This window comes from Dama dama, chromosome 11 (genome assembly GCF_033118175.1).
Source record: "Dama dama isolate Ldn47 chromosome 11, ASM3311817v1, whole genome shotgun sequence".
NCBI classification, from domain to species: Eukaryota; Metazoa; Chordata; class Mammalia; order Artiodactyla; family Cervidae; genus Dama; species Dama dama.
Window position 1 is genome coordinate 87223946 of NC_083691.1, and position 22898 is coordinate 87246843.

General features: G+C 38.9%; 1 protein-coding gene across 15 annotated transcripts in view; it reads right to left on the reverse strand.

Moving 5' to 3' along the window:
- Positions 1-22898, reverse strand: part of LTBP1 (latent transforming growth factor beta binding protein 1) — a 442908-nt gene that overhangs the window by 105414 nt on the left and 314596 nt on the right. For 14 of the 15 annotated variants that reach the window (XM_061155622.1, XM_061155619.1, XM_061155621.1 and 11 more), the window contains 3 exons: positions 10828-10950; positions 4893-5015; positions 404-526 (listed from right to left, as the gene is read on the reverse strand). In XM_061155622.1, the coding sequence (XP_061011605.1) occupies positions 404-526; positions 4893-5015; positions 10828-10950 (369 nt within the window). The remainder of the gene's footprint in view (positions 1-403; positions 527-4892; positions 5016-10827; positions 10951-22898) is intronic. The other variant, XM_061155620.1, reaches the window with a different exon arrangement.

A 22898-nucleotide genomic window follows, 5' to 3' on the forward strand; every position in this document is an offset into this window, starting at 1 on the left:
AATTAAAGTCTGGCTTTTAAAATTTTACAGTTATCTAGAAAATTAACTCTTCTTTGCTTACTTGGACTGTTGGGACCACTGGTCCTGCACCCCAGTGGATGCTCTACAGTATGAGATACTCAGGATAAACTATCCATAGCAGAGAAAAGTTACACTGCTTATTTATGCACTTGGCTGGCGTAACTTTTCTAAAAAACTGCTCCAAGCAGGGCAAAGAAAACCTGGATCCTCGCATTTCTTTGCATTATTTGTGTGACCTTGGGGAAAATATCTCACAGGGATCAAAAGTCCTCAACAGTGAAGTCAAAAGTATGGGGTTGAGGACAGAAGCCAGGATGATGTTCAGATTTCCCTGATTCTGATTCTGGCATTTTATGATTCTGTAACCAAGAACAACTCTCACCTTCACAGTGGTCTCCAAGGGCGGATGCTCTGTAACCGTGGTCACAAATGCAGCGGAAGGAGCCCTCCGTGTTCCTGCACTGCCCATTACTGCAGAGATGATGGTGCTGGCATTCATCAATATCTGTGAGCAAGAGAGTAAAAGGAAACTTAGAAGTGGTGCTTTAAAAGGGAGGTTTTTAAAAAACATTTATTTGCCTGTGTCTGATGGGATCTTCGTTGGTGCATGCGGGCTTCTCTCCAGCTATGGTGGACAGGTCCAGTTGCCCTGCAGCATGTGGGATCTCAGTTCCCCAACCAGGGATCAAACCTACATTCCCTATATTAGAATCCAGATTCCTAACCACTGGACCACATGGAAGTCCCTAAAAGTGAGTTTTTAATCATTCACGTAAAGGAGATCCGCAAAGCATCTGATTTCTAATTAATTTAGAATTTTTATCATGTGACTCAGACTGAGCTCAAGTAGAAAGGTCACTGATGAATATTTCAGTAGGGAAAACCAGATGAGCAATGAGCTAAGAATCTGTACCCATGTATCCACTGGGCACTGAAGAGGGGCACATATTTGGCTATAATCTGGGAATCACAATAAAGCGTCTTGGAATTCCTTCTATATATTCAAGTATAACACTCTGAGTTTAAAAGCACTATGGACTATAATAGCCTAACGCAGGAATCAGCAAGCTACAGCCTACCACCGCCTATTATAGCTAATAAAGTTTTATTGGAAAATAGTACCACACATTCATACACTATCTGGCCCTTCAGGAGAAGCTGGATGACTCCTGATTGAAAAATGTCATGGCTTGAATATCTTCTTTTTCAATAACTTACTCTTTAGCAACCGTGCTCCCCCTGCCCCCGCCCCACCCCAGCAATCAGGCTCGCTCTCTCTCTCAATGATTTTCTGGGCAAATTTAATGATCCTTTCCTGCTCTCAGCCTATCTGATACCTACGTTTCCTCTGGATCTTTCTTCCTTGATGCACACATCTTCTGCTAGGGAGTATTTGTTCTGTAAGCACAATCCTGAGCTCAGACTCACACATGTGCCTGCATCATATCCACATACAGAAGGCAAAGTAATGTATTCCATATATTTTCATCACTTACTTTCACCATTAGATTTTAAGTTTCTTGAGGCAGGGCCCATGTTTACCACACTCTTTACCGCTCTGCAGATGACCTAGTATTTTACCAATCAGCAGGCACTTAATTCATGTAGGTTGCTGATAAACTTCGTTGATTATATTTACATATATGGGCCTACATCTGGCAATGTGATTCTTTATGTTTAATTGAAGGATAATTGCTTTACAATATTGCTTTGGTTTCTGCCATACATCAACATGAATCAGTCATGGTATACATATGCCCCTCCATCTTGAACACCCCTCCTACCTCTTCCCACCCCTCTAGGTTGTAACAGAGCCCCAGTCTGAGTTCCTCCTTCCATTCTCTGAGGGTCCAGGGTTCAAGAAGGTCCCAAGGCTAGACTTGCTTCCCAGTTATTTACTAAATTGCTCTAGCGATCTAAATGATTCATTGGATGGCTGATTTTTGGCATTATAGGATTAATAACTATTTGCACCATTGCTGCCATCACTAGCGTTGCTTTACAAACCTCAATTCAAACATACAATTTCATCCAAAATTGGACTAAAGATGCTCATACTATGTGGGCCACTCAGGCTCAAATAGATGAGGATATTCAAAAAGAAATACAGGAACTGAGAACAGCCATCAAATGGGTTGGAGATCAATGAACAGATGTACAAAAACAGATAATGCTAAAATGTGATTGAAATTCTACTCAATTTCATGTTACTCCTGTTCATTTCTATAATAGTGGCTACAACCGGAAATAAATCAAGTTTCATTTACAAAACATATATGATAATGCCTCTCTGAATGTACAGTTATTACAAAAAAGAAATATGTGAAACCTTTTCTAATAATCTGCCCTCTTCCACTAGTATGGGAACTTTAGCTAAACAATTAGCTGATCAATTATCTGGGCTAGACCCAAATGGATGGTTTCAAAGCCTTACTCATAGCATTGGGTCTAGAACTATAATTTTGGTGATTGTCTTAACAATTATATTTGTTGTCTACCATTGCCTTCATGCAAAGATTGTCAAAACTGAACAAACTCTGATGATCAGAACTCTTCTTACAAATATTATAAATAAATAAGGGGGAATTGTCAGGGAGTGTTTGACGGGAGGATTCTTACATGCTGTCTCTCATGAGTCCTTTGTCCCTCTTCAAAGGGAACAGCACGCTGCTCCCAGGGACTAGGTCATTGTGTGAGGCAGGCTTGGGTCTCCTTTAGTAAACATTCTCTTTAGGACAAAACTGCTTAGTCTGTTCCCCTTTCTTGAGATATGAATTGTCTCCTGACCTTGGAACTAACATTACCCCTTGTTCCCTTGGTAACAGTTGCTGTACGTTTGGTTTTCTGATCTCTATCATTCCCGAAAGAAGTTTCTTATACCACAGCCTATATATAATCATAGAAAAATCATTAAAGCACCTTTGCTCCATCAGAGCTTAGGTCCCTGGGTCTTTTTTTGTCTCTCTCTCTCTTTCTCTCTTTTACTTTCTTATCATCGGCTCCATACCACCAGGTTCCGGTCCATTAAAGGACCCCAACAATTGGCAACCTATTTTACATATAGTAGTATATGCTTCCATGCTACTCTCTCCATTCACCCCACTCTCTCCTTCCCCCGTCCTCCCGTGTCCATAAGCCTGTGCTCTCTGTCTGCACCTCCACTGCTACCCTGCAGACAGGCTCATCAGGACCATCTTTCTAGATTGCACATATGTATTAATATACGATATTTGCTTTTCTCTTTATGACTTACTTCACTCTGCATAATAGATTCTAGGTTCATCCACCTCATTAGAACTGACTAAAATGTGTTCCTTTTATGGCTAAGTAATATTCCATTGTATATATGTACCAGAGTTTCTTTATCCATTCACCTGTCAATGGATATCTAGGTTGCTTCCATGCCCTAGCTATTGTAAATAGTGCTGCAATGAACAGTGGGGTACATGTGTTTTTTTTTTTTCAATTTTGGTGTGACCCTATTGCTAACCTGGTGAGTGATTCTCCCGTGTCTAACTTATCTCTTGGAGTGACATCACAGGCTCTTCAAAAGAAAGGCCTATGAACATGATAGCCTTATTATGTGTGGACCTCTACTCTTACCACACATTCATTTGTACAGATCAGTATTCATAAAATAAAGAACTTTGAGAGGGACTAGAATTGAGAACAAATCACCTAATTAATCTGTGTACATGAGTGTGCTTGTATGTGTCTGATCAGTCTTCACTGCTATGTTAGGTACTGTAATGACTTTCTATGTTCTAGACAGGGATAATAGAAGAAGGTTATGATACTCTTGGTAGATCCCTTTATAGTATCATTATACCTTGTCTCTTTTAAAACACTACCTCAGGAAACCTTTCTACTCATTAAATATCTTAAGTTTACATGCAGACACAGATAGAAATTGTTTCCTTATAATAAAACAACTGATTATGTACCGTGTGTATTCTGTTCTTAAATGACATTTCTTTTCAAGACCTCTGAACATCTGTGCTTGTCACAGGCGATACCACAGTATCTTTAAACTCAGGAAACATATCCTCCTTACTGAGAAGTACAGTTTACCCTTGAATAATGTGGAAGTTATGAATACTGACCACCACACAGTCAAATGTCCACATTTAACCTGACACCTGGTCTTCTGTATCCACGTTTCTGTATCTGAGGGTTCAACCAACTGCAGATGGTGTAATATTCTAAGTATTTACCAAAAAATATGCATATAAATGGACTCATGAAGTTCAAACATGTGTTGTTGAAGGGTCAACTTGTAATTCTATATGAAGTTCAATTAAAAAAACTAACTTTTTAAAGTCTAAGGTCAACCCCCGCAAGGTCCAGAACCCTGTCACCTGTAGGACCAGAGCACATTGCACAAACTTTATCCCTGAGTACAAGGCAGACACTATTTCAGTCTTCCTAAAAAAAGTCTTTAGTGTTTTGTTTTGTTTTTTTTTAAGGAAGGATTTTAAAAGCTCAGTACACACAAAAACTAAATCATTAATATTCCACAACGTAATACCAGGCGGACATAATTCCCTTGAGTGTTAATCCTATTGTGTGAAACTTTCATATAATTTTAATAGAACTGATTTTCTGCACATAAGGAAGCAAACATTTTTCTTTCCGATAGTAATGCCAGCCACTGATCACTAATACCATATTTTTCAAATTCAGCCTTTTTCAATCCTCTTTCATTGATTTTCCTGACTTAAGTGTAAGTCCCTTGCTTTCTGGCACAATAAAACCATCATCTGGGTAGTTTCTCAGAAACACACTCACACACTTGCTTTACTGAGTGCACATTTTTTTAAGGCAGGCGCCTTAAACTGAAATCACAGCCGTTCATGTTGCCACACGCCTACCTTCACACTGGTCTTTCGCTGCTGACAGCTGGTAGCCCTGCCCACAGGAACACCTGAAGGAGCCGTCGGTGTTTCTGCACTGCCCATTCATGCACATCGTCCCTTGCTGACATTCATCAATATCTGTAAACACAAGGACAATGGCTTTACATTAAGTCTTATATCTAAACACCCATTAGCTCAAGTTTGAGACCCTAATCCAAGCTACTGCCCTCTAAGCCTTCCATTTCCAGGGTGGACTTTTACGGCATGACCCAAAACAACAGAAAATTTTCAATAAACATTAAAAAAAAAGTTCTGCCCCTATAATGCATTCTGGGGTTATTATTGCAAAACTAATAGTACTTCTGCTATGTGAGGCACTATACATTTTAATTTGAATCAGCCCACCGATGTTCTTCATATCAACCTCAGTGTGCTGGACTGTAGAAAAGAAATAATTACAAATAGATGATAAATTTATGGTGAAATAAAAGTGCGTTCACTACAACATCAAGCTCTTTGCCATGTCTCTCTCTCATACTCTGGATATAACACAAACATAATATGAAATATTTTACAGTTGATAAAGAAAGAATCTCAAGCACAAAATAATGGCTGTGAAACAGCTTGCAGACCTATGGAGTTTCAAGAAAGAAGGCAGAATTAAAGCTCTACCAAGAACTTTAGAAATCAAACCAGAATGGAGGCAGTTGTGGAGGGAAATAGACACTTCTACCATATTAGAAGAAGTTGGAAAAGTATAAGGTCAAACAGTTGTGTTAAAGGACACTGAGCTCATTTTCAAAGTAACAAGGAAAGCCAAGAGAAATGATCATGTTTTGATGACAGATGTTGGAAAGTCAAAGAGAAAGTGATGAGTGAGGAATATTTCAAAATACCTTGTGTAAACAAAAAGCTATTGACTGAGAAAGAACAGAATTCTTTATAAGTGTTTTAATCATGGAAATGAATTTACATAAACGAAGAAAAGACGGGACTCATCAGTGACTTGAACACCTGAGGTTGAAGCAGCACTTATTTTCTAAATGCTTTTGTTTGGACATGAGGTTGATCCGATTTAACCGGGTAACTCTGTCTTGTCTTGTCTATGCAGATACAGCCTCAGAATGTCCTGCTGAGTAGCTACTCAGTTTGTGAGAGTTTATGATGATTAAAATGTGGTAGTACTGAACTTCACCACCTGTACCACAGGTTTGTTGTGAGAATTACTGGAGAGAGTGGATGAAAACACACCAGCCCTATACTCAGAATGGGAGAAAGAAGTCCTAATCTAAAAAGGAAACCAGGTCCCAAAGATTAATGTCTGACTATTGCTTCCTTCTGAAAATATCCTATTATTTAATAAAATGCATATACAAGTTTTTGCCAGGAGAACTCAACCAGCTGCACAGTCCTTTCCCTTAGACATTACTGACAATTACCTGCTTCCTAAGCAAAGTTACATTTAACCTCCAATGAGGTATTATTAACCTTTTGAACTTTATCCTGATATAAGCAAGGTGAGTCAGGTTATCCTGCGTAAACTGAGAATGCTCACATTGACTATTAATGTATTCAGAGTTCAGGAATTTGTTTCTGATTTAATTTCTTCTAGCAATTAGTTTACTAGAAACTTCTGTTTCACTTCTTGTGCAATCATTCCCTTCTGTTTGTATATTATTCCTAGCTGTCAACCATTGACTACCAACAGAGAAATTAAAAGAATTTTGCCTTGCAAATGATTCAACACCTTTCCAAAACTCTCAGTCTACTGGCTTTTCGAGTGGTCATCAGCAAAGAAGGGCCCACATCATATTTTCTTTCAGCACATTTTATAAAATACTTGAGACATCAGTTCAAGAATTTAAGACCAACAAAAGCTCATGTAGTTGGCTGGATCTCATGTAATGTCTGACAACATTTTTAGTGCTTTGGCCTCTTTCTGACTTTCTCAAAGAAGATGACAAACTAAGCATTCCCATGTGACAATGTCTGCCCCAAGAACATACCCTCCATTCCAAGTACTGTCAGGATACACCAGACATCCTACATAAGTTACTCATTTATGTTGGGAAGACTGTCACAAGCAATTCATTATAATTAATGATATACACATTTGGAATAACCCCAGGCAACTCTGTTATCTTGAATAAGGTGATCTCTGGGTCTTTAAAAGGACCAAGGGGAACAAAGGCCGCATGATTCTATGCATTTAAGAAAAAAAAGCATCTTTTTCTTTATTGATTGAGAGATAAAATTTCTATACAAAAGAACACTTTTCAATAAAATAGGCATGTGGGACAAATGTCTTCTCTTTCTTGTGCCAAGGGATGAATAGAGAATATTATATTTCATAAAAGGTATTTTTCTTTGAAGGACTTTTTGCACATAATTCCTGGTAGGAGTTAAAATAGAGGCTATCTCTAGTTATTTATACATAGGACATATACCAGCAAAGTGTACAAAGAGATGCAGAGATACAAATACAAAAAGATATAAACAAGTAATGGATTAATACTGGTTTGGCTAAAAAGTTTGTTCAGGTTTTTCTGTAACATCTTAGGAAAATCCAAATGAACATGTTGGCCAATCCAATACGTTAGATAATGTATTAATATTTACCACCTGAAAAGAGTTAGTGAGGTGAAGACACTGATAATAGTGAGGACTATCAACAGAGTGAAATTGGCAGTTACTGCAGTGCTGGAAAACAGACTTATGTTCTGAGTAGAACATAATCTGTAAGTTGATGTCATTTGGGAAAGATTAGAAAATAAAGAGAAAGGATGTCATACAATTTATTATTGTGAAAAGGAAGGACTTTGGGGAGTAAGAAACATAACTAGTGTGTACGCAGGTTTCTCAAGCAGGTGACGGGGACCTTGCCTGATCTTATCCCAGGTTGTAATGGAAAGACACCAGGAAAATGAGAGTAGAGGGCAAGCTTAAGTGGCAAGTGGAGAAAACAGTTCTTTCCCACCCCCAAGCTTCCATATGTGCTGCTTCCTCTGCCTACTAAGGTTCTCCCCTCTGCACTCAATATTTTAAGACCAAGTTCAAATAGCAACACCTCTGTAAAACCTTCTCAGAAGCATGCAAGTAGAATTAGTCACACACTTCCTGGCTGCAACAGAACTTTTTACATGCCTATTATTTGGTGAATAACAACATCCACCACAGAATGTCATGCTCTGCCTCTGCCTTCTCTCATCTTCCATGTATTACCTCCATATTTCTCCAATATCTCGTTACCCTATTATCTTCATACAATCCTCACATCAACCCTCCTAGGTACCATTACTGCTACCTTCCTGCAGATGAGCAAGTAAGGCTTGGTGAAATGAGATTACTCATCCATGCTCACACCACTCCAGACTATCCAAACTAGAATATGATATACTACCTTTAAAAAAATCCAAAAACTAAACTCCAGACTTATTTGGATTTCACCAGTTTTTCCGTTCAGGTCCTCTTTCTATTCCAGGATCCTATCCAGGGGACCACATCATATTCAGGTGTCTTATCTCCCAGTCCTTCCTTGTTTTAACAATCTTAATTGCCTTGAAGATATGGGCCAGAAATCCATAATATGTCCCCAATTTGGACTCGCCTCATGTTTTTCTCATGATTAAGACTGGAGTAAGAGGGTTTTGGAAGAAGAGTACGAAGGTAAAGTGTCCTGGTCCTCACATAATGTCAGGAGTACATGACATTCACATGACATCACTGATGACTTAACTTCCATCACTTAGTACTTTATGAACTCTAGTTAGCTGTTGCAGGTATGCATCTCTTTCAATGAATAATACATCTTTGAGAGATTATAGTCTCTTGGTAACATATGCAATGCCTTGAATGCATTGGTTCTTTGATACACTTGACAGGAAGGATGGATAGAAGCATCAGCCCAGCACAGTGTTCAGAGACTGGAAAATACAAGTGTTCCTAGGGGGTGGTATCAATTGATGGTGTGAATTCTAGGGTGGTAGGGAGACAGATTAGAGAGGAGCAGGCTCATCTGGGATGGTAATGCCAGGAGAAAGAAGGTGGTCATGAGTCATTCATTCAACATGTATTAACTCTGCATTTTCCCTCTGGAGCATCTAATCCCCAGATTTTTGAGATGGCATGATTTGGGGAAACCTGAGATTGTTTTTCCAAGGTTGTACAGTGGATCATTGGAAGAGCCAGGATTTAGGCCAGTAGTGAGTAAAAAGATGGGTGTGCCAGCCAGGATAATCATGGGTCAAAATAAGCACAGAATACTCTCAGGGCAGTTGTGACATCAATTTGGATGGGTCATGGGTCAGAGAATGCAAGTTGAAGAAAGTAGTGGTGACAAATATAGAATATGAAGTGGGCACAGATTAGAAGCATTTCTATGAGTAAGATGAAAAGAAACAGGCAGATCAACAAGAGAAAGTAACATGACAGGATATGGCAATAAACCAGATACAATAATCAAATAAAGACTAATAACGGCTAATAATGGCTTCTAACACTGAGGCCTTTAGTCACCATTAGCCCTGTGTATGAGGAAGCTTTTCTTCCATCAAACACCCAGAATACCTTTCAAGGGATTCCTCAAGTTTAACTTTTTCTGAGGCGATGCTTGGCAGAAGAGATGTAGTCAGAAGGCAAGCTGTGGATGTGGGAAAGCACCAGGAGAAAAGGGAGCTGTGTTGGCTTTCTATGCTCTCCTAGGAGTGGCTAGTACTCTGCTGTATGAAAGGAACAAGGCACCAAAAACTCAAATGTCTATGAACTCCCTACTGCAACTGGGAGACGCTTCAGTTCTTACAGGTCAATAGTAGGGTATCTGTTTACTGCTTCCCTACCACAGTGAAAAATTAATTACCACCCGAGACCCTCACTTTCATTGAGACAGCAAAGGAAAAAAAAAAAGGTTCACTTATTTCCTCTTCCTTCCTTTGAAAGAGCATCCTTTTAAGTATAAAAGTGATGGAAGAAAGCAGAAAGGAAACAAATTAACCACAGAGAAAATGAAAACTTCTTACAAATTACTTAAAAAATTAGAGAAACCATGGGCAAATTACACTAATATTCTAGAAGAAAGTGTATATGTTAAATATATACACTTACATGTATATATATCTTATATATAAAGTGTTCATATACACTGACTTAAAAACTTGACTAATGGGAAAACATATTAACAAATATACAAAAGAGGAAATATAAATGCTTAACAAACACATGATTAAGTATTTAATAATAAGTGTTCACACATTTTAAAGTTAGAAAGTAGTGTTCTATTGAAATAGTTAAACACAGAGCACTTTGCCCACTTATTCCACCTTTACAAAATCTGAAGAACAGAATGAAAATGCAAAAACAGCAACACACTGGAATATTACACTGCCTTTAAAACTAATGTCTGAAACAAGTTATTAATGAAATGAAAGATGCTCATGATATACTATTAAATAACAGAAAGCAAGACTGAAAATTGGACACAGTACATAATCTTAATGATACAAAACACCCTTGAGATATGAATATCCACAAATGAGGCTGAGAGATTATCTGTTTTACCTTTTGGCATTTGCTACATTTTCTATAGCAAATGCATTTTTAATAGCAATGTTATTGAAATAAAAAATTATGTATCACATAATTTATCTATTTAAAGTGTACGATTCAATAGTTTTCAGTATATTCACAGAGTTGTGGAACTGTTTTTACAACTAGAAAAAACCAAGTAGATCTGTAGTTTATAGATGTTCTCAAAAAATCCACTGTTTTTCTCCATGTAAATAGATAGGAATTTAACCACCATGAGGATTCACTTTCAGAGGCCAACCAACATGTGTTCTAGGAAGCTCAGTTAAATGAATGACGAGTAGTATGGTTTCCTTTCTTAAGGCTAGTTACGCTAACATGTTTTTGAGTGTAGTTCAAATAAGATGAGAAATCTGATCCCAGTATTTACCTTTACAGTGCTTGTGGTCTGGAGTTGGGCTGTAGCCCTTATGGCATGAGCACATGTAGGATCCTTCAAGGTTGGAGCAAGTACCATTTGTGCAGATCTTTGGTTCCAAGCATTCATCCACATCTTAAAGAATGCGGCATAATGGAAAAGAGAGGGAGAAGAAAGAAATAAAACATGAATAAATTTGAATGTGGTTAGAAATGGAAACAGTGGGTCTTCAAAAGAGGGGCAGATTCTTTAAGATAAGCTTTAAAATTAGCTCTTTAGGAGGAAAAGAAGCTCTGGTATGAGGTGCACGTATAATGGTTTCGTGGCTTTATTTACTTTCTGCAAAATAACCCTAAAAAGGAACCAAACATGCTCTATGAATAAATTCAATAGAAGGCTTATTATGGAAGAGAGGGAGGAAGAGAGGATAGCTGTACAGCAGCATCTCCTACAAGATAAAATATTCCAAAGAATCACAGATGTGTGGAGGTCTAGTTAGGGAACTGATGAATTTCAGTAGAATGTGAGGGGTCACTGAAGCAAGATACATGACTCATGACTGGGAAACCATGGGAAAATCTGCAACAGGTGGAAAAAAATCTTTCAAAAATTCTAAGAAGGCATTGGATCTGATTTTTAAAAAATCTAGGGGACAAACAAAATAAGACCACTGGGTGGTCTGAAGGTGGAGTATAGGCAGAAAAGGCAGATAAAACAATAGTAGCTACTGTTTATCAAGCACTTACTGTCTGAAGTCACTGAAGGCTTTACATATACTCTCTCACTTAATGCTAACAAAATCCACATGGGCTAACCGTTCACAGAGGAAGGGCCTGAGATTTAGAGTTCAAAGCTTGTCCAAGGCCACATAGTTAGAAATTGATGGTTCAGATTTGAACCCAGTCAGCCTAATTCCAAAGACCATCTTTTAAACCTGACTATAAGGTTCTGTCATAGGCAAAGTTAAATCTAGAGATGGAAACAGTTGAAGAGAGAAAGTATGACTTCGTTTTTATTATTTGCTAACACAGCATTATATCAATAATCATTATCTAATCATTCACTGGTCTCATTCAACAAACATTCGTTAAGCTCCTACTAGAACACTGTTAATTCAAAAGGAAAAATCTGAGTTCTATGCCCCATCTGAATGCCCCAGGGTAAGTTCACTGTATATTGCAGTAAGAAGGCATATAATGAGCATAAACAACCAAAAATTGAAAGAAAAACTTTAACTACAAAAAGTACCCAAAATACACAAAGCATCACAATTTATGCTTAATTTTAGAATGGCCTGGAGACAGGAACGGCAACTTACTCCAGTATTCTTGACTGGAGAATTCCATCAATAGAAGAGCCTGGTGAGTACAGTCCATGGGGTCACAAGAGAGTCAGACACAACTGAGTGACTAACACTTTACAATGGTCTATAACTTAATCAAGATCTTTTATACATAAAGCGGAAAACAGTAGAAAGGGAAAGGCTCCTGATTATATCCATTTCATTTCACGATGCTCACCACAAAAGCAATACAGCTTTCCTCTTCAGTATTAACAGAGAATCATGAACACATTAACAGAGACCTAGTTTTACATCAGCAACCATTCATTTGCATTGTAATTCATTAAAACTAAATCTTTCTTATTATGGAATTCAGAAATAGAGAATTATCAATAATTATCATTAATCAAATAATGCACAGGGACATCTTGTGTGAGTGCACCATATGCATACTGAAAACAGCCAAGTAACTGGCACTGCCTAGGTATTCTACTGCACTTTCACAATATCACTAATTATGCTAAAGTGAGCCTAACTCCATGGCAAATGGAAATATCACTTTCAAACTGACCCATTATCCATCCTTTCTTTGGTTGTAGGAGTCCACTCTCGTAAACACTGAAAGCAAACTACTTGAAAGAAGAAGCCAAAGATTGGAGCCAAAGTAAATAAAGGGACAGAATGAACTTAGATACTAGGCATGGAAATTCCAACACCAATGTGAAAATGTCATGTCTAGGATCTGGTTTGGTTTCAAAAATGTTAAGCTGAAAATTGTATGAACTGCTCTCTTTAATCATACATGCACCAGAGACTGCAGAATGTAAGAGTAAAATTAATTTCTAAGACCATATTTTTCTCTTGAAGCATTAACAGGCATTGCAGACTACCATTCACGAGATAGTTAAATAAATTCTATTTTGCCAGGCTACTACCATGATTAACGATGAACCAGAATGCTCTGAAATATCTAGGACAGCCTGATGTGTTTATTTCCTTCTTTACTTTCCACAGTCATAACTGCATGGAATCAGAATCCTGTAGATTGAATAGTTTGAATAGTTTGAATTGAATAAGTACATAAGCTTAGTGGCACTTATGATCTTAAGGAAACAAATGTTATATAGTAAAATATCATTAAAAATTCTTTGATTTAGAATCAAAAGGCAGATACCTCCAGCTATAAAATAAGTAAGTCATGGGGATGTAATGTTCAGCACAGTGGCCATAGTTAATAACATTGAATTGCATACTTGAAAGTTGCCAAAAGAATACAGTTGGCCCTTGAAGAACATGGGTTTGAATTACATGAGTCCACTTACACACAGACTTTTTTTTCTGCAGAAAATACTACAGGACTACACAATCTGCAGTTGGGAGCAACCATGGATACAGGAGGTGAACTATAAGTTACATGTAGATTTTCAGCAGCACAGAGGGTTGGTGCCCCTAATGCCCACATTGTTCAAGGGTCAACTAGGGGTCTTAAAAGTCCTCATCACAAGAAAAAAAAAAAATGAAACTATGTATGGTGATGGATATTAACTCTACACTTATTATGGTGATCACTTTGCAATGTATACAAATATTGACTCATTTTGTACACCTGACATATAATATTCTCTGTCAATTATACTTCAATCTTAAAAAAACAATATATGGAAGGAAGGTGTCCAAGATGGAGCCTCATTTGGTGGATGTAAAAGGAATGAAATAAACTCAGTTTTGTATCTTTAGCCAAACCTCTCTCCTTAACTGCTCATCCCCACACTTTGTTGGTTAGTCTACTAGGACATCTCTATTTGATGTCACTCAGGCACCTCTGAGTCCTCATGGCCAAAACATCTTTCTCTTGCCTTCTCTCTATGCTGTCTCCCAGGTCAATACAGGTTATCCCTATCCATTGAAACACACAAATCAGAAACTTGGGAGTCATCCTTACTAGATTCCTTCCTCTCTTTCTTTCCCCACATTCAATTTACTACAAAGTCACAGAAATTCTACTACCCAAGTCTCTCTCAAATACACCCAACTTTACTTCATTTTTACCACCACCATTCTCTCATATGGGTTACTGGCATCGTCTTTTATCTATTTAAAATCTTGCCCTATCAAATCCATTATCCAGCCCGCAGCCAGAGCAATCTTTCTAAAACACAAATCTGGCCAGTGATGTTGTTCCTCTACTTTAAAAACTTTCAACAGTTTCCAGTGTTCATCAGTTTAGTCAAGGATACAAACTTGTGGGGCCCTGAGTGGTACCAATAGAAGGTCAAGTTCCCATAGTTCCTACCTCTGACCCTTGAGAGAACTAATGCCATGGGAAACAAGGTGGTCATATCCACCCTACTGTCCATCACCGATCATCCACCTCTTACCCCTACATCAGAGGAAGATGGTTGTATCTTTATTTTCTATATTGGAGCTCAAAATTCATTCTAGCATTACAGTCCTATAGACAAGCCATATCACGCAACTTCTTACACAAATACATAATGAATTCAAAAAGGAAACTGTCCATAGAAAAATGGGTTACATATTCAAAAGCCAATTTACCAGTGGGACCTGGGGACACAATCTGGCACTTGCCATTCAATAAATTAATTAAACCTCCCACAGCAAGGAAATTGCCAGGAGTTATGAATCCACCTCACTATGCTATCATCCAATCTGAATTGATCCTTCTTGTCTACAATACCTTTGTATATCTCTCACAAATGCCTGCTGAAAACTAGATATTCCGTGAATACAGGATTTCCTGATCTCCTTCCCTAATAACCCTATCAGAAGAGGCAGTCAGGACAGTCTGGCGTAATTTGTGCCCTTAGTGAACCCTGGCTAATTCTCATGATCATCACATCCTTTAAAAAATGTTTCACTTCATCATTGAAATCCTGCAGTCTACAGTTCTTTGTCAAGATCAACATGAAGTTCAATGGTCATTAGTTCCTGAACTCCACCTTCTTTCTTCTTTGGGGAAAATGAGGACATTAATCTCTCTCTAGCTTCCTGGCAACTTTCCATCCTCCACAGTTTCCCAAAGATGATTCCCAGCTGGCCCGCAATCCCACCTGCAAATTCTCTCATTGCCTTGAGAGGTAGTTCATCTGGGTCAGGAAGCCTTTAGAAATTTCCCTTTCTAGGATTCTGGGAACACACCAGTCTGCATGAAGCCCCTCCCTCATGGGCAGGACCTGGAAGGTGCTGAGGACATCCAGGGGCCACCTTCCCACGAGTCAGCCCATGGCGGTGTGCCCCGCTTCACTCCACCTAGCAGTTCCTTGAGGTTGGTCAGAATTGGGTCCAGGGCAAGAGTTTACCTGCATTGCTTCATTTCCTTTCAAAGAGTAAAGGAAAGATTTACTTCAAAGATTGACAAGGTGAACCAGTCATTTTTCTGAGACCATTCAGCCTCATTTAATCCCTCAATGACCAAGAGACTTCCATGAGTGAGCACCATTTGCTATGGGATGAAAAGTCTTATTCCATCACCACAACTACATGAAAATATAGGATTACTCCCACGGCAGACATTACTTCAATTATCCCTCAACTATTCTTCACACATCATCTTTATACTAAAGATGATGGGACAACACATTCGACAGAAAAGCAAGCATGGTGAAAATGAAAGACAGACTCTGGTTAGGCCAATGCAATGACATTCCCCCCCCCCCGCCACCCCCTTCACTGGCACTTGAGGTATAGAGTTAGTCCTTAGGATCTCACCCTCTGTCAATTCTGACCAAATTTTAAAATGTGCAGTAACAGAGCTGTCAACGAAAATATATTGTCTGTTCCTCAAAGACTCATCACGGCTTTTTTGGAACTGGAAAACAGCCAACGCTGTGTGCATGCCAGATGAAGATCGGAAGATCTCAGAAAATCGATCCACTGATTTCAGCACATCACTGGCTTCTTGCCTCGGCTTTACAAAAGATCATTTTGTTTTCCAGCAAAACTCATCTGGGCTACCTTGGTCAAGTCTGCCATCTCAGACTCTCAAGCCAAAACTACCGCTGCCTGCAAGGGACGATTCCAGTTCCCATGGATCTTTCCTATGAACTTTAATTGTCCTTACTATCTTAATCATATTGCTTTGTCCTCTGATTTTCTTGGGTGTACATGAGAGGTACATGAGCTATTACATAAAACAAAACAATATTAGCTTTGATGCTAAAAGATGGGGGGTCATGTCCTAGCTCTGCCATTTATTACCTGTGATGGGGAGCTACCCCATTAACCTACTTGAGAATCAATTTCTGTACCACAGGTAACTGTAAACTATTAACATATAAAGTTATTACAATATACATAAATTATAATAACATATACAGAAATCCGGAGAAGGCAATGGCATCCCACTCCAGTACTCTTGCCTGGAAAAGCCCATGGATGGAGGAGCCTGATAAGCTGCAGCCCATGGGGTCATGAAGAGTCAGACACAACTGAGTGACTTCACTTTCACTTTTACGCATTGGAGAAGGAAATGGCAACCCACTCCAGTGTTCTTGCCTGGAGAATCCCAGGGACGGGGGAGCCTGGTGGGCTGCCGTCTATGGGGTCGTACAGAGTTAGACATGACTGAAGCGACTTAGCAGCAGCAGCAGTATACAGAAATTATTACAATAACTAGTATTCCCACACAGGCATAGTTCCCGCCTTCAAAAGCAGTTTTGGGGGTTTTCCGTTGAGATATAACTGACATTAAAACAATATGTAAGTTAAGCACCAAGGATATAGTGGGCAACATAGGGAAATACAGCCATTATTTCATAAAACCTTTAAATGGAGGATAATCTTTAAAAATACTAAATCATTATGTTGTCATGTGAAACTAATATAATACTGTGAATCAACTATGAAGTGAAGTCAAAGTGAACTGAAAGTCACTCAGTCGTGTCCAACTCTTTGCGACCCTATGGACTATAGAGTTTGTGGCATTCTCCAGGCCAGGATACTGAAGTGGGTAGCCTTTCCCTTCTCAAGGGGATCTTCCCAACCCAGGGATGGAACCCAGGTCTCCTGCATTTCAGGAGGATTCTTTACCAGCTGAGCCACCAGGGAAGCCATAAATCAACTATACTTCAATAAAAGACAATACTGTGCAAGCTTAAGGAATGATTTGACATGTCTATCTCAAAATTATTAACATTTACTGGAGTATTACTAACAGTTCTATTATGTCACACAATTATCATTTCTTTCCTGATGAAGACGATTAAGTTCTAGTCTCTTAGCAACTTTGAGATTTCTAATTCAGTACTGTTGATTATAATCATTAAGCTGTGCATTCCATTTCCAGGACTAACCTACTAGTTGCAAGTCTGTACCCTTTAATAACATCTCCCCAACTCCTCTACCCTCACATCCTTATAACCACCATCCTAGCTTTTTATGTTTTGCTTCTTTACAACCTCACATCTTCTCTGTCATCTAACATATCTTGTAGGCAGTGTGTGCTCTGTGGTCAGTCATGTCCCAACTCTTTGTGACCCTATGGACTATAGCCTGCTAGGCTCCTCTATCCATGGGATTTTCCAGGCAAGGGGAGTGGGCTGCCATATCCTTCTCCAGGGGATCTTCCTGACCCAGAAATCGAACCCTCATCACATGCATTGACAAGTAGACTTATCACTGAGCCACTTGGGAAGCCCATATGAAGGCAGGTGCTCTACTAAACTATTTATTGACTGATTAGAAGATTCCATTAGCACATAATGACTCAAGGATAAGACTTGCACATTATCTACAAAAGGTAGACCTTGAGCTCAGTTGCCATCTGATATAAGAATAAAAGTAGGACTAAAGTCTTCAATTTCATTTAAGTCTATGAATATCATATATTCCATAAAGGTTAACAGTGAATTGTAAAATCTGAAAAGAAAGCCTAGGGTGAAAAGAACTCCCAGAACAAGGAGCTCTCCATATCTATCCTGCAAGTTTTCTGTACCTGGTTTTGGCTAAGATTGCAGCTAGCCAGTTGTCAAGTGGTTTGAATGATATGAAGTTCTTCAAATGCTGAAGACCTACTACATTTACAAAACTCAAATGGGAGTCATAAAGTCATCATGAACTTAATTATGGCTGACAAAGAAGGATTACTTTGATTAAAATCTCAGCAATTTGTGCTCCCGGGTCACACATGGTTTGTCACAAACTCAACTATAAAGCAAGGTAATAAACTCAAAAAAGGCTAGCTGACACATCTACCAGGTGATAGATACTGTATTTTGTGAAGGTGAGCAAAGAAAATGAAGCCAAAGAAAGATGTTAGAACTGTAGAAGTGGAAACATTTGTTAGGAATGATTAATCTCCCTGCAGAGAAACCTTGTGATTCTCAAGAAGTATATTTCAGCAAAACAAAAATGCTCAGAAGTTGAAAGAAAGCTAAGATGAATTAAATGTATAAGAGAAAGCTTCTATGACAGAAACTCTATGAGATGCGCTTAAAGAAAGCCTAAGAAAAGATAATTATCCACAGAACTCTGACATATAATTTACTTTAACAGATATCAGTTATTATTCCATTCCCTCTCTGTCAGGACAATGGAAATAAAACAGAGGCAACAGAGTTGGAGAAGAAGAATGATAACATCTCTTGCGTTAGTTCAGTCGTGTCCAATTCTTTGTGACCCCACAGAGTGTAGCCCACCAGGCTCCTCTGTCCATGGAAGTCTCCAGGTAAGAATACAGCTGGAGTGGATAGTCATTCCCTTGTCCAAGGGATCTTCCCGATCCAAGGACTAAACCCAGGTCTCCCACATTGCAGGCAGATTCTTTACCATCTGAGGCACCAGGGAAGCCCCATATTACATTTAATTCTGATAATAAACCCTATGAAGAAAATACTTCAATTCCCATTTTACAGATATTAAAACTAAGCTTCAGAAAGGTCATATAGCCCAAATCTGCTCAAATTCAGGGAAACATGATCTATATACCAGAGTTACTGAATATACCTTTAAACAATCAAATGTTAGACAAATTTCCTTTGGGAGATGGCTCTAGTCAGGTTTGAATCAGGCTAGTTTAGCTTTCCTGAGACAAGCAAAACATGTAAATTGAGGACTTGACACATTGGCTTCTTTCAAGAAAGATTCTGATTGAAAGCAGCCAGAGAGAACTGGCCAGAACTCAAGGTGATGAAATAATTCTAAGAGGTGGGGATCACATGGGCAATAGCTCCAGGCTGAATGTGAGGTCCAATGAATACAGTGCTAAATGATGAAAGTGGCTCTCAAGAGAGCACCGAAATCCACAACTTGAAAGAAGAAGCTTCATTAACAGAGGAGCCAACAAAGGTTGCCAAAAAAGCACTGAGGGACAGATATTTTGAAAGTGCACAATAAACTATTGAGAATGAAGGATCGTATGCCCTGAACTAAACATAGCAGGCGTTGCCTGGGGGTTCATGGTAGGAAAAAGGATGAACCCTCAGACAACACCTGCTAACATTTTACTTGTTTCTGCACCAAACAACTCCTGCTCTAATTCATAAATCAAGGAGCAGCATCAAATAGTAAGATCCAGTATACATGGCATGAATACAAAAAGGCCATTAACAGTTTCAGTAAGTTCACCATTTAGTTAGCAAAAGCAGCAGAAAGTGTAACTAACTGGCATTAAATCCCTGTAGAATAGAAGGGTCAAAATGGTCATTCTTAATTCTTAATGAAACTGTTTAACAGAAAAAAGAGCCAAATGGACATCAAGATCAATGAGTTTTAAATATATATATATAAGCATAATGTCAAAGAAAGTATTACTCTGTACAACAATGTCTAGGTTTAATTATAATAACTTAAAAATATGCTGTGAAAGGAGAGTGGTAGAAAAAGAAGGTTACTAACTAAGATCTACAGAACAGCCCTGCAAGGTAGAGACTGTCATCTCTCCAAATGAAAACTGACAAATGCCCTGTGTAGGACTTTTCTCCAAACAATGAGATTTAGGAATTTTTTTTTTAGTCTTTCATATTCTCATACGTTAAAAATTGAAGGAGAAAGTCTCATCAATGTACCCTAAGGTGTCTATACTAAAAGGATAGCTGCTGCTGCTAAGTCGCTTCAGTCATGTCCGACTCTGCGCGACCCCATAGACGACAGCCCACGAGGCTCCCCTGTCCCTGGGATTCTCCAGGCAAGAAGGATAGAGGAAGCCTCAAATTAGTCACATTTAATGGTTAGACACAAGAACAGTTGAACAGCAAGGAACACTTGGTAAATCATTTATCATGTGATGCTTCCCCTGACCTCCATAGAAGCTCTAACACTCCCTAATCCCTTAGGCTGCTTTTTCCTTCATAGGACTCATCACCCCTGACATACCCTATACTCTACTTTTTCCCTTGTGAGCTCTAGAGTCTAAGTGCAATGAAGGGAGGAAATTTATTTTGTCCACTCTCAACCCCCAGGGTCTAAAACAAAATACTTGACTCATAGTAGGAATACAGTATTCAATGATGAAAGTGGCAAATAGAGAAAAAATATAGGTCAGGTTGTGTTATGGATGAGCTCAACTCAAAGACAAGCTTAGGTAGGACTACACCCTCTGAAAAGTTTAGAGTACCAGAAGTACAAAGATGAAAAATAAAATGAATAAAGGAACAAAGCCAAAAAGATATGATGGGGTATTCATGAGCATTGTCAGAGTGCTGCAGAAAAATCCAATCCATTCATTGGCTCAATCTGAACAGAAAGGTATCCTGCAATATCTGCTTTTTGTCACATTCAACTTTCACATTTGAAAGCTCGGCTGCCATAAAATATTATGATGGGAAAATCCATTTTGGTACAATCTGCAAAGGCCCATAGGAGAAATTTACAAAAACTGCAAGTTTAAAATGAGCAATGGATGGCACTGCAATTACATCACAGACAAGAAGCTTGATCAACAGATGACATAGAACCTAAAACTCTACCCAAAGCAGAAGGAAAAAAAGCACATGACCTATTTGTAATGGGAAATGTGTGAACTTAGTTAGCAATGCAAAACTGCTTGGCCAAGTGGCCAAGTGTGTAATTGGGGTGAGTAACACGGTGACCTAATAGCTTTGCTTATGATTCTGCTAATCTGGTTGGCAAAGTGAAATGGCTGCTAAATGAGGTGATTTGTTTCTGTCACTCAACTGGAGCAGCGTGGTCACGATCAGATTGATTGCACACACCTAGGTGTAAGAACTCATATATTATTATTCCCCAACTTGGATCCACGCATTTACACTGAAGAGCAATCACTTGCCAATTTGGTCAGTCACGTTCCATTAGTAAATTCATGAATCAGGGCTGTGTTTATGCCATGGTTGTGAATTTTAGTTACTTAAGGTAAAGTTCAGGCTCTACTTTTGGATTATAATATGCACTGGTATGTGAAAATGAGTACAAGAATGGAACCTTGATAGGCAACTATGAAATTTATGCCAAATGGGAAAATTAAAACCATATGCACTTTCTGACCAGCACTGATTATATAAACAAAAGCTTATCAAATAGGCAAGTAATAAACAACAACAACAAAAAACCTGCTTCCCAAAGATCAATACCTCACAAGTCTACTGATAGAGACCCTTGGGAATGGGCATAAGATTGAAGGCAGAGGGCCATCTGCACCTGGTCCAAGGGCTCAGCTCATGCTGCCTCGTGAGGAGTCCAAAGCATTGAAAGTGCACGTGCTTCTGCCAAATCTACCTATCCCATCTCCTCTAACACACCCACACATCTCCTCAGAGATGTATGAATAAAGACCAACATTTTTTTAACAGGACCAAGAGGGTCTGGCATGGTCCTTCCCCTCATGGTCTTCCCCCTGAAGCAAATCTTCCCTGGTACTCTGTCTTACAACCACACTAGCTCTTCAGCCTCTGGAACATGATCTGCTTCCTCCTTCCATGAGCTCCTTGCACATACCAAATGTCCAAAATGATCTTCCTTCCATACCCTTCCCCAGACAAAGCCCCGGTTAAACCTCAACTCAAGAATTTTCCTTGAGGCAACTCATTCTATCATATACTCTTGTAACATCAAAGAACCGTCTTTCCTAACACATGTCTCTTTTGCACAACGAAAGAAACTATAAGCAAGGTGAAAAGACAACCCTCAGAATGGGAGAAAATAATAACAAATGAAACAACTAACAGAATGAATCTCCAAAACATACAGCTCAATACCAGTAAAACAAACAACCCAATCAAAGAGTGGGTAAAAGAACTAAATGGCCGAAGAAAACATACAGATGGCTAATAAACACATGAAAAGATACTCAACATCACTCATTATTAGAGAAATGCAAATCAAAACCACAATGAGGTATCATCTCACACCAGTCAGAATGGCCATCATCAGAAAGTCTACAAATAATAAATGCTGGAGAGGGTGTGGAGAATAGGAAACCCTTTTACACTGTTAGGGATGCAAACTGGTACAGCCACTATGGAGAACAGTGTGGAGACTCCTTGAAAAACTGGGAATACAACTGCCATACAACCCAGCAATCTCACTGCTGGGCATACACTCCGAGAAAACCAGAACTGAAAAAGACACATGTACCCCATGTTCATTGCAGCACTATTTACACAGCTAGGACACGGAAGCAACCTAGATGTCCATCAGCAGATGAAGGGATAAGGAAGTTGTGGTATATACACACAATGGAATATTACTCAGCTATAAAAAGGAATCTTGCCTGGAAAATCCCCATGGATAGAGGAGCCTGGTGGGCTATAGTCCATGTGGTCACAAAGAGTTGGACACAACTGAATGACCAAGCACATAAAAAGGAATGCATTTGAGTCAGTTCTAA